Source organism: Cygnus olor, chromosome 5 (assembly GCF_009769625.2).
Source record: "Cygnus olor isolate bCygOlo1 chromosome 5, bCygOlo1.pri.v2, whole genome shotgun sequence".
NCBI lineage: Eukaryota > Metazoa > Chordata > Aves > Anseriformes > Anatidae > Cygnus > Cygnus olor.
This window is the reverse complement of record NC_049173.1, coordinates 24,546,665-24,558,723: the sequence shown is the minus strand read 5'-3', so window position 1 is coordinate 24,558,723 and position 12,059 is coordinate 24,546,665. Positions and strand designations below refer to the sequence as shown.

Here is a 12,059-nt window from a genome sequence, read left to right as displayed (position 1 = left end):
GGCCTCAGCAGCGAGCTCTATTTCTTGCCTATTTTCTATTAAAGCTGCAATAGCTGCAGAGAGAAGTGCTGTGCCCAGGGCAAAGCTCTCTCCCTCTGGCTGCTCCGTGTAAATGTCCCTGGCACCTGTCTGGCGTGAGGTGTCCCCCCAGCAGGGGTCCCGCTCCCTCTGCCCGCCTGCAGCAAGTGGTGCTATGGGGCTGCTCAGGAGGTCCCCCTGGGGATTTTCAGGGGGTTCAAATCACATCTGCTGGCTGCTTCGGTATCCCTTACCTTGCAGATGCATCATTTTTCTCACATTCCCTTTGCCAGGCCCCTCCTACCGGCTGCGGGAGCAAAAGTGGCAGAGATGGGAAGATGGTGAATTCATGGAAATAGGTCAGAGCTGAGGGACTCTGGCTGGTGCGGGCAGAGACAGCGAGGTCTCCAGGTGTGCCAGAGCAGGTCGCTGAGATGGGCAAGCATTAGGCTATTTACGCAAGGAAAGGATAGAGGGGCTCCTGGCTGGCACAGTCGTTGGCGAGCCTCCCTCCTCGAGGGCATACCTCGTGAAGGTCTGTGTTATCACGCTTGAAATAACCCCAGACAGCCTGGCCCTGACTGGCACAGGGGGTTACAAAACCTGCCCAAGCCTTTCTAACGTGCCCAGGGGCTGGGGTGGGGATTTGGGAGCGGGTTGGAGTGGCGGGCGCCGTGCTGCAGCTGGCATCCAGCTGCCACAGGAGACCGGAGGGCTCTGGAGGGGCTGCGGTACGCTGCCCCTGTAAGTGGCAATTTCCCTGTGACATCCATCTCCCTGCTGGAGGCACGCTCACCTCTCAGCAAGGCAGGCAGGGAGGCAGCTTTCCGTGCCTGTGCCTGCCCATTTCTCTCCCCTTTCAGGGCCTTGACCGTGTCAGAAACCTCCGTGTTTCTCTTTCACATGCTGCACAACCTATTTAAGGGCTGCTCTGTCTTGTTTATAGTTCCTTTCCCCAGCCCACACCTCTGAGCATCCCCAGGCACCTCTCCAGGCTCTGCCCAGCACCCTCGTGCCCCAGGCACCTGGCTTCTGCCCAGCAGCGTGTGAAATGCTTGGCAAATGGCATACCTGCCCCAGCGAGCGGTTTTTTAGGGCTCCAAACTTTTCAGTCACGTTTGCTAACAAGTTTTGTCTGAAAATGTACCGGATAATTTGTCCCTGAAAAATGTCAAAACATTTTGTTTAGACATTTGCTAAATGAACCATCCTGGCTTTGTTTCAAGACGACAGATCCGTCTCAAAGCTGACCTGGTTTTTAAGTTTGTGAAGTTTTTTTTTTCTTCCTTTTTTTTTTTTTTATTTAACTGCAAAATCATATGAAATGTTTTATGGTATGGATTGACCCCTTTATTTTATTTCATTAAAATCTCCGTCGCTTTTCCATTTGGTTTGAATGAGAAGGTCTGCCCCTTCCTCCTGTGCGGAGGGGTAGGGATGGTGAGCAAACGATGAAACCCACCCTCCACATAGTGCTGAGCCCCCCCAAGCCTCCCCCTTCACTTCGTGCTGGGGCGCTGGCTCGGATGTCCACATTTCCATTGACTGCCTGAGCCCTCTCCCTTCCTGAGAGCTTGCTCCAGTGCCCCAGTCCGCCACCCGGGGAATACAAATGCTGCCTTCAAGGCCGCGTGCACTTCTCCTGCCCCCACACCTTGTTTTCCATTAAAAGCAGAGATTAATTTCTGACTTCATTGGTTGGAAAAGCACCAAGGAAGGAAAAATGGAGCAGACCGCGGGGGAAGGAGAAGCAGGAGAGGACAACCAGGGCCGGCACCAGCTCTGCCCCAAGCAGGGCACAGCTTGCATGGGGCTGGCCGTGGGGCGCATGGGGGCCCCCAAAACCTGCCACGTGGGGTACAAACCCCACCTCATGCCCTAGCCTGGCTGAGGCTGAGCTGCAGCATCCTCCCACCCCTTCTCCCATCCCACAGCAGCCCAGGATGGGGAGAAACCTTCGTTTCCCTCCATCGGCTTCCCCGCACGGCTGACACCGCCGATTGCTATGGAAACCTGGGGGATGCAGAGAAGGGGCACCCGCTGCTCCCCGGCAGCAGGAAGGGGCTGCGGAGAAAGGGGGTGATGTGGTGAGGGGGGGTGCCTCTGCGGGGCTGAGCCCAGAGCCAAGCTGCTGTGTGGAGGCGGAGGGCTCCTGGCTCGCCCTCCCCATCCCGGGTGGTTTGGAGGTGCTGGTTGCTGCCTCCCATCCGTCCTGTGCTTTCCCTCTCTCTCTGCATCAGTTGTGACAAGAGCTCCAGGCAGAAAAGCACCTCCCTCGCCAGCTGGGGACTGTTGCCAGATTTCGGCTCCTCCAGCCTTTCTTCCCCCAGCAATGCACAGAGGTTTTTTCTTCCTACGTGCAGCTCAAAGGCTCTTCTGTTTCACTTTCTTGTGAGGACTATCAAAGCGCTCACAGACATTTTTTTTATGTTTAGCAGCTTTTGAGAGGGGTCCCAGCACAGGTGAACCACTCTCACCAGGCACAGGCTCTGCTTCCCCCCACACAAGCACTGCAAATTGAAAGGCAGCCAGAGGGAGAAAGTCCCCTAATTAGAGACCCAGGGCCCCCTTCCCTTCTCCCCCTGTCCAACCCCAGCAAAAGGCCAGGAGCATCCCCCCGGGGCACTGAAATCAGCTGCTGCTGCTGACACCTCCCTTGGCTAGGCTCACACTCCTCCTGGCAGCTCCACAGACATTTGAGGAAAACGTGTGCAACTTTCTTTTGCAGAGACCGAATCAGTTTTATCTGCCCTAGCTGTGTTCGCAGCCCTCTTTCCTCGGGGCATCTCTCCGTTGTGAAGGGAGGAAGGCTCCCGCCACAGGACGTGCTCTTATCTCTGTATTGCAGGTCATGAAGTGGCGTGAGCGAAGGCTGTGAGCAAGCCGGAGATACTAAAACGAGGCTGTCTTTGTAGGCACTCTCTGAAACGGGGCAACAGCACGGCATATACCGGGATTGTCAGCCAGGAACACATCAGAGAGGCACACACAAAGGGAGCGTTGGGCTTTTAAGGATGTCTGAATGCTTTCTCCTGCTTCTCCCCCACTCTGTTTCATCTGGGGTAAATTCATAAAGAATGAATCCTTTCCGGTGCCGCCAGCTCTGTCCAGCTGGGGCAGGGAAGGTGCAGGAGCCCAAGTGATGGACGCGTGCTGCCTGCAGCCCTGGCTGCAGTGCCGTTTAGCAGCTCGGGAGGTGAGGGATTCAGAGAGAGAGCTGCTCACCGGGACTCAGGACGGTGGTTTTGTTCAGGTGGCAGCATAAAACGGGTGGGTGTCGCTTTGAGTCTTCCCAGAGTCCTGGCTGGACTGTGACAACTCACGCACGGAATTACAGAAGGATGGAGGGAGATCTAGAAAATGCTCCTTGCTCGAGACGGGGCTTAGTTAGGCTCCTGTAATTAACGACGGCGGCTCTCCTAAGAAAGATTCCAGCTGCTTCGCTCGGCAGCCGGCTCCATCAATTTGCTCTCACGCAACCGACACGCACCAAAACTCATTCCTGTGAGGAAAGGAATAAGGATGTATAAATCAAGTGCATCTGGGAAGTGGGAGTGGGAGGGGAGGGAGCAGAGGGAGTGCAGACTCCAAAGGAAGCGACACAAATCAGCGTCCCTGGGAGGATGTGGTCACGTTCCTCCAGGCCAGAGAAGTTTGTAGGGTCACGGGAAGCGACCCCTACACACCTGAGCATTACGTGAGGAGAGTAAGCTGTGCCCTCATCTTGTCTCGAGATGAAAAACTTCCTCAATAAGCTGCTTTGCTGAACTACTTTGTTTGGAGCAGCCCTTCCCCAGGAAGCCCTTCCAGCCTGGCACTCCTAATGGTCCCACCAGCCCTATAAATCTATTGCACCCAGCACGGGGCGCTCCCGGCAGAGAAGACCAGCACCATCCCCCTGCCAGGTTCTGCTCAGCTGGGCCCTGACCCTGCAGCACACCCAGACTTCCCAGGGGGAAAGTCTGCTTTGGGCAAAGAGGGACAGGGCACGTGCCTGCTGAGCTGTGTCCTTTCCCAGTTCCCTCCCCAGGCTGTTCCACCTCCTTGCTGCTTCAGAAAGCCAACGGTTTCTCACAGCTATCATCCGCTTGATCTTCTGACCCTGTTGCTCCATTCCGAGGCTGGATCTTGTCAGCCCTGCTCTTCTCAGGGCTATTCACCCTTCTCCCATACCAGGTCCATTTTCTCTTCGCTCTCTCACTGTGTTGGAGTTCGCTTTGATTTGCAGACACAATTTTCTCCCATGTAATTCAGCTCTGCCCTGTGAATTGGCTTTTCGGTGATACGTTTTTGCTTAGCTCGAAGAGGATTAAGTAACTTCTTTCACCATGGCAGTCCTATTTCTGGCCCGTGCCTGTTATCTGGGAACATAGGGCTGCAGCAGCAGGGGAAGTGCTTTATGAACGGGCCGAGGGATCTGCCACACAGTTCCACTGCTCCCCACAAAGCTTGTGCAAGTGCTAGCAAATAAAGCTCTGCTAACAATAGCATCTTCCCATTATTTCCACCTCTGTCACCAAAGCCATTCCCTTTACCACGTGCTATTAGCTCTTCCCTGCCCCTCAGTGAAAAGTTTCTATATTTAACATGAATCTACTGGGTCTGAAGTTTCCAGCAGGCATGAGCGGGTATGCAGAGAGCTAGGGGAAGCCTCCAACATGGGCTGCCGGGAAGCACTGGCCAGGGCACGGCCATCCTTGCTTGTGAGTTTGCTGTGCACAAGCTGTGTGCACCCTTGCACAGAGCTTGTGCAGCAAGCCTTCCTCCATACCCTCCACTGCAGCACCTCACAGAGCCCAGCCTGCACTGCCTGGCAGTGGGAGCACATCCTCCTGTGAACCATGCAGGTTTTCCCAGTGCAAGCTGCAAAAGCCTCTGGAGTGAAGTAGCGCTGCCCTCAGCTCCTTGCTTCAGGGAGATGCCCATGGCTCAGGGACCGTTGCCCATGTCTTCCAAGAAAAAGCTCCCAAACAAACCCTGGGGGTGCGTTGGGCAGTAGTTCTTCTGGGATGAAATCCTGCAAGTTCAGCAATGGTCTCTGTTCTCCCCTTGATGAGCCACCACGAACCTGGATGACTGTGACAGCTCTTTGACACACGAGAACAGCACTTTAGCAGACTGTAGCAAGGAAAAGGACTGTGCTTGAGGAGCACTTGCCTCACCTGCCCTGTGCACCACCATGCTAACTCCTGAGCGGACAGAACTCTGTCATCCTCTGCTTCAGCATCTGTGAAAGACCAGTGGGGCAGACATGGAAGGAGAGCTCTACACATCCTGTCCATGAATGACTCAATTGCATCAGGCTAGAACAGGGCAAGACACACGCTTTTTCCCTCAGTAACCAAGATTAGACCATGAATAAGAGGAATTAGCTAAAGGTCAAGCCAGCTAGAACAAGAATAATGAACACAGGCTTAAGGAACAGCTGTGTGCAATTTCTCAAAGTACAGCAAATTCTCTTTTTTTGACTCAGTAGCTGGGGGGGGCAGAGATGTTAGCAGGGGCCAAGAGCTCTTCTGGCAGGGGGCTGCCAAAACCCATCAGAGAGCAAACACCTGTTTTCTCTGCCTTGCACCCTCCAAGTCACACACAAAGGCAATAAGCCTTGCCTTTGATCCCTAGCTCTCTGATGGTCACAGCCTCCTGGCGCAGGCCATGCTGTCCCCCTTGCAAGAAGGTCGCTTGCTCCTGAGGTGAAGGTCATGTTCCCTGGCGCCTCCAGTTCCAGAAGATAAGGTCTAAGACTCTGAGGAGAAGTCTTTGTCATTAACCCTTGGCCCTTCGGACCAGGAGGAGCTGGAACACGCCGACCTTTGGAACCCGCTGGAAAGTTCAATTAACTTCAAGGGCCTTTTCTGGGAGCGCTCACTGAGGAAACAAAGAGCCCCGAGAAGTGCTGGAGCGCTGTCATCAAATCGTTCCTAACGTCCCTATTTTTAGAAGGGTGAAGGAGAGAAGGGAGCTGAAGAGAGCACCTTGGAGCCCCAGCGCACGGCATGGCGGCAGTGTCATGGGCCTCTCTCAGCAGGCCCCAGGCCTGAAGCAGAGGGGGAAAGGGGCCTGTGGTGGTGGTGGCAGGGATTTTAATTTTTTATTTTAATTTTTTTTTTTTTTTTTAAAGAGATGAAGCTCCACTTTCTCCACCCCACCCCCATGGTCAGAAAATGAGACCCACAGATAGAGCTGGAGATAATGGCAGGTTGCCATGGAAATGTGCATTTAGTCTCGCTGTTTCCATGGCAACCGAAAAGACATACCATTCTGTTCCTCTGAAGGATGCCAAAGGTAAATGAGCGCTGATTAAAACAGGGGCACAAACTTGGGCTCTAATCAGCCACAAAGACTAGGGCCATAAACTCTTATTGCTCAAGCAGGAAATATTAAGAGCCACACAAGCGACGGGAAGGCCAGCGGCAGCAAGCCCTGCGCACAAACTGCTCCCCGCAGAGCCAGGAATCGCGGCCGTGGTTACTCCAGCTCGCGGCCGTGCCCAGCTTCAGCTGCCTCACCATGGCACGTCTGTCCACGGCCCACCCCACGTCCATGACCCATGAGTTGTTTCCTGGGAGGATATAAAAAAAAAACAACGAACCAGTTGCGCTCTAACCCTGGAAGCCACACAGAGCAAACATACCTCTGAGAACCTACCAAGATCTAAACTGCACCATTAATCCTATGCCTAGCCCCTAATAGTGCGTGATTCAAGGATTCATCCTCTTCAAAAGATGAAAAAAAAAAAAGCAATAAAAAAGATTACCCAAATGGAAGACTTTGATGTGATACAGGTGGCTGCACTTTATTCTTGCCAAAGCTCTGTCTCCTTGAATCATGGCTCTCTCTCCACGCTGGCTGACAGTCGTATCAAACAAACCATTATGCAAAGTTATCCCTTCCTCTGCTGCCAATCTCTCAGGCAGCCACGGCCTGTTCCAGAAGAGGACGGTGAACGCTGGGTGAGAGCTTATGTTGGCATGCATGAAAGAGCAGGCAAAGGGGATGAAGCATCAAAATGGTGCAGATCCTATCCCACACTGCTAACGAACCCAGCTGCTGCATTCGTGGGAGGAAACAGCACGGTCAGTCCTTGAGCGTGTGTTGTAGCTAGAAGTACAAATTGCTTGTTCTGAATTCAGTGAGCTCCTCTGGCCAGTCCCAGCTAAGGGTGGGATTTAATAGTGGGGTTTCTACCACTCTGGTTTTTACTTCCCGCTGCCAGCAGATGTTCAAAACGCTTGCAAGGCTGAAGGGAGTTGTGATGCAAAAGCAGTTGTCTTCACAGTGTGGGACACAGACAAGAGAAGCTTTCTTTCATGCACTTTTGCTTTCCTATTATTGCCTCCTCCACCATTTAGTGATTCCTCCCCCAAGTACTGGATTCAGGCAAGCCCTAAGAAAGCAGGAAATTATACTACTGCGTGGGGGAGGCAGAAGCCCAACTGGGTGTCATCAGGAGGGTATGGGCTGCGGAGCCACCCACCCCAAATGCTCTTTTTAGCAAGTAATACCACACAGAAGTCCACCCAAGGTGAACATGGCATTCTCACACATATCCCTAAACCGCTCCTTTTCTTAAAAGGAGCATGACAAAAGTCAGCTATTTCTGTACCGCTTCCTGGAAGCCTGGAAGAGGGGCAGGTTACCCACAGTTTGTGACAGTAGCTACCTAGTTTTAAGAACAGAGTTGGAATGCTGTTCTTAAACAGGCTGAGGATGTGCTGGTCATCTACCAACAACTCCCTGCACAGCTCTAACACGCCCTGACCAAAGCGGGAATTTCTATTCCACCTTCCCCTACCCACCTGTCAGTGACACTGATGATTGTGCCCTTTCCCTTGAAGTTTTATCTTAACGTAGGTTTCCATAAATATCTTGATCATTCATTCCCTGTCAGGTGGGTGAACTGAGAGAATCCTTCATGTGGGAGCAGAGAAAGATTTTCCACTGCGGTTTCTCATTTGCAGTGAAGCAAAGGCAGCATCTCCAGCTCCATACTCCTGCCCTGTTCTCAGGGTTTCAGTGCAAGTCGCAGCCCAGTCAGAACTGAATTCCTCTTCTAATCCTCTGCATCTTTTTCTTCATACCACTGGTCTTGACCCACAGCCTATAGTGTGGTGATAACTTTGCCCCTTAAGGCTATTATTCAGGGTACAAACTTGGACAGTTTTTTGTTTGTGTTTCCCCTTCTGTAAGAGACAGGATCCAGTCATTTCTGCCTACACAGCCCAAATTCAGCAGTGGCACTTTCACCCCGCTCTGCTAATATATGACCCCTTTGCTGACTTCCTACACACAGATAGAAGTTTCCAATTTCTGATGTACTGACACGCTTTTTTAGAGCCAGTGGGGTTCTGGAGACAACAGACAGCCCTTTGCATCCATTCCCTATTGGGAACTGGAAGAGTAGTAGTTTTGGCCAGTAGATTATAGCTGCTTACAGGAAGCTGGAGGCCAAGGAGCAGCGTACTGTAGAGCTGGAACCTTTCCAGCTCCTAGCAGTTTCTCTGATCTAAAGACGACACTGCTGCACAACTAGAACTCAGCTCCAGCCTGCCTCCAGAGCAGGCAGCTGCAAAGAAGCTTTTGCTCTTGCCTCGGTCCTGCAAGGAGCACATCCCACCTCACTCCAGATGCAAGTCTAAATACCTGTACATGCCCAGTGAATCCCAAGGAGTAAGGGGTCCACCTAGTGCAGTTAGAGCAGTACTGCCAGAACCGCAGGCAGAGCAAGCCCTGCACACAAGCTTCCTGTGAGCCCAGAGACAGGCTGCTGGTTGACACTGGTGTGGACAAAAAGTCTCATCCTCTGTATAGTCCCCAGGAGGAAGGAGGTGGCAAGTTATCTGAAAGTGGTGGCACCCCATGTGGACAACACTTGTTTGATTTACTTCAGCAGCGGGAGTGAGTAAAGGCAAGTGGCACCTGGTTAGGTTCATCAGACAGCACATTCACATTTTGTAAGAACAATAACCCAAGACTCAGGAGCTAAAGAGAGGTTTTCATTTAGGAAAAAAAAAAAAAAAAAAAAAAAACTTGCTAGTTCCTGGTTTGCTTCCTTCCCTTCAGTACTCCTGCACTTACACTTCCCACAACAAAAATGCCAAAAGATACTCAACCAAGGTCAAATTGTATGAAATGGATCAAGAACTAGATTATGTACTCTCGGGTTCAGAAAGCAATGCCTCCTGCCATCTTTCATTGCTCAGTTACCCCACCTGAAAGAAATTAAGTTTATTTAATGTATTCTACCTACAGAAGCCTTTAGGTCTTATAGGTTCTTTCAAAGGCATTTCAGGCAAACATCCCATTCAAGACTTGGGAGCTTGAGGGTAGGGCCCAGACATCCTGCAGGGGTTTAGACAAGTCTTTTAATCACATCTTTTTACTCCCTATTACAAAACGGGACAGTGCTACATCCAGCTCTCTCTGATAGGGATACAACTACATAGAACATAGTCTTGTTGACTTCAAGAAATGCAAGTCAAAAAGGCTAGACCAAAGGAACTGCTGCCCAACTGCATTGAAATGACAAAGCTGCAGCAGATCACAAACGAACTCCAGTAACATCTACAAATGAAGCTAACACTGTCTGGCTATAAACTGAGCACTAGAAATCAGTAGGCAGACGTGTAGCATATGCACGCACTGCTGACTAGCTTAGGAAGGAATCTGTTAAGCTCAACAACAACCACAAAAATACCTGTGGCAGCCTCAAAAAGTTCATGGCTTGCCACAAACAGCTTCCTTGAAACCAAAGTCACGCAGTGCTCCCTGACTCACGTGAAAGAATCAAGTCGTTGACAATTTGGTTCTGATCGGATAAAACATAAGAGAGGGAACAAAAATAGTTTCCCTATCTCTCCTTTCACACAGAAGCAGATGAATCACTGTGATTTAAAAGACATCTAGTGGCAGATAAAAAGCTACAGAAAACAAGTAATCAAAAGGACGTTATTCTGGAAACCTCTAGATTTCCCATTTTTATTGGGGTTTCATAAAGGGAAGGAGCTATGTCATTCTTTCATAAGACCAGGCAGACAAGGCAGACAGATTAAATGGTGAAGCAAGTTTTTCTCAGACAACTTAGTCAAAATGACTTGAGGACCCTTAAACAATACTCAAGAACCTCCTCTGCCTGCGTCACCTAAACTGCCCTTCCTGCTGAGAAGGCAGTGGACCCACTATGACACCTTAGAGTTTGTATGACCTAAAATTCCAAGTCAGGTTTATGAACAGCCTAAAATAGCACTGAGGGACGGAGGGCTACGTATTTCATTTATACACACACACGCACCACCTTTTTTCTTTTCCTTTTTAATAAAAGAAATAAGCTATTAACTCTTGCCACCTCAATCTTTTAGTGTCACTTACTCTGAACAAGGCAAAACTTCAGTCCTAGGGACTGACAGCACCACTGTAGGTTCCTGGGACTGAGGCAAGTCTGCTGGGCAAAAGAAAAGCAAAGTGTCTGCAAAAGCCCACTGAATGTTGGAGAGTGGACAACCAACAACACTGGCAGGTGTCAGCCCAATTCAGCTGCAAAACAATGAATAAGCAGCAGATGCTGGAACAAATCCAGATTCTACCCACTAGAAATGCACAAGTAATACCAAACAATCTCAAATGCTTTTTTTTTTTTTTTTTGGTAAGAACTTTCAATAAACACACATGCATACAGCCATCTCTTGGCAGAGATGAGTGGTTCCACATTCAGGATAAGACAGGCAGGTCAGCACCACCTGGCAGGTGGTTCACAAGGTGCTGAAGATGCTCCTGAAGATGCTCCTTTGTGCGGGCTCATGGCTACCTCATGTTTCTAAAGTGGAGGCCAACAAGTCTTGGAGACAGGCTCAGTTTAGACACACACACAGCTGGAGTCATCTGTAACTGCTATATTACAGAGTAAGGGAGATGAGAAGGAACAGCTGGGAAAAGAACGAGCAAAAACCCTATGGAGGCTGCCAGAAAATGCCTGCAGACAGTGTTCATCCACAAGAAGTCCCGTCAGAATTTGACAGAGAAGGAAGTCCCACAGGAGCATCCCTTCTCTGCCTGGGGATTGCTCACCACCTGGAAGGAGCTGCGAATCAGCTCCTGGCTGAAGTCCACCATGGAGCCTTTCACAAAGGCCAGGCTGTCCACATCCACGACCACACGGGCACCACCTTGTTCAAACACCCTGCAAAAAAGCAACATATTTAAGCATTAATTGTGCCGCAGACCCGACAGAGAAGCGCAGTCTGAGCACTTTCCTTAATTTACAAGCTTTGTTCCTTCAGTTCAAGGTATTACTTCACACACACCTTTCTTGTCACCTCTGCAAAGCACAGTCACGCCTGACCACCACTACACCCTTTTGTCCTTGCCTGTCATCAGGATTGACAACTGTGTCCAGAGAGAACTTGTACTGGAACCCGGAGCAACCGCCTCCTTCCACCTGCAGCCTGAGGAACTCCGAGCCTTCCGCGATCTCCAGCAGCCTCTGCAAAACGCAAACAAAAGAAAACAACCGCGACAGAGGATCAAAACAACCAGGCGAGCACTCCAACCGTGCCCAGGGCAGGCCGGGCGCTTCGGCAACCCCTGCTGGGGCCCTACCTTCACGCAGCTCTCGCTGAGGTACACCTGCCCCTCGCTGGGGTCGCTCTCCGTCGGGCCCGGCTGCGAGGAGGACGATGCCCAGCGCAGCGCTCGTCCTCGGAGCGGCGGAGCGGGTCGCCAGCTGCCTCGGGGAGAAAAGGGCAAGCCTTAGCGCCGGCCCCTGCCACCGGGCAGCGACGCTCCGCGCCCCGCGCCCCGCCACCACCGCGGTGCCGGTACCTGGCCCGGCCGCCCAGCACCAACCGCCAGCAGCGCCTCAGCGCCCCCGGCGCCGCCATCTTGCCTCCTCCTCCCGCCCGCCCCGCGCCCCGCCCGCCATTTCCGCCAAAGGGCCGCCATGGCGCCCAGCGCGGCGGAAGGGACGGGGGGGAGCGTTGCTAGGCTGGAGGGGGGGGGGGGGGTGATGGCGGCCGTGAGGGGCTGCCCTGGCCCTGTCAGCAGGT

The 12,059-nt window shown here is 51.8% G+C and overlaps 1 protein-coding gene and 1 long non-coding RNA gene across 2 annotated transcripts; one reads left to right on the top strand and one right to left on the bottom strand.

The window, feature by feature from the left end:
- The first annotated feature begins 1,372 nt into the window (after positions 1-1,372).
- LOC121071660 lies at positions 1,373-10,667 on the top strand. Its single transcript, XR_005820732.1, has 2 exons — positions 1,373-6,303; positions 6,393-10,667. It is a non-coding gene; the product is annotated as an uncharacterized LOC121071660 (long non-coding RNA).
- Positions 9,966-11,910, bottom strand: ISCA2 (iron-sulfur cluster assembly 2). Its single transcript, XM_040560160.1, has 4 exons — positions 11,836-11,910; positions 11,614-11,737; positions 11,382-11,497; positions 9,966-11,194 (listed from the first exon to the last, which is right to left on the bottom strand). Exons 1-4 carry the CDS (start codon positions 11,892-11,894, stop codon positions 11,020-11,022), a joined length of 474 nt encoding a protein of 157 aa, XP_040416094.1. The 5' UTR covers positions 11,895-11,910; the 3' UTR covers positions 9,966-11,019.
- Between the last annotated feature and the right edge of the window lie 149 nt (positions 11,911-12,059).

What these genes read in the sequence shown, in the direction of transcription:
- ISCA2 (XM_040560160.1), bottom strand. Translation starts at nt 11,894, where the DNA reads ATGGCGGCGCCGGGGGCGCTGAGGCGCTGCTGGCGGTTGGTGCTGGGC. An exon ending in TCAGCGAGAGCTGCGTGAAG is followed by an intron (nt 11,498 to 11,613) that starts GTAGGGCCCCAG and finishes TGCGTTTTGCAG; the next exon opens with AGGCTGCTGGAGATCGCGGA. An exon ending in GTTGTCAATCCTGATGACAG is followed by an intron (nt 11,195 to 11,381) that starts GCAAGGACAAAA and finishes GCTTTTTTGCAG; the next exon opens with GGTGTTTGAACAAGGTGGTG.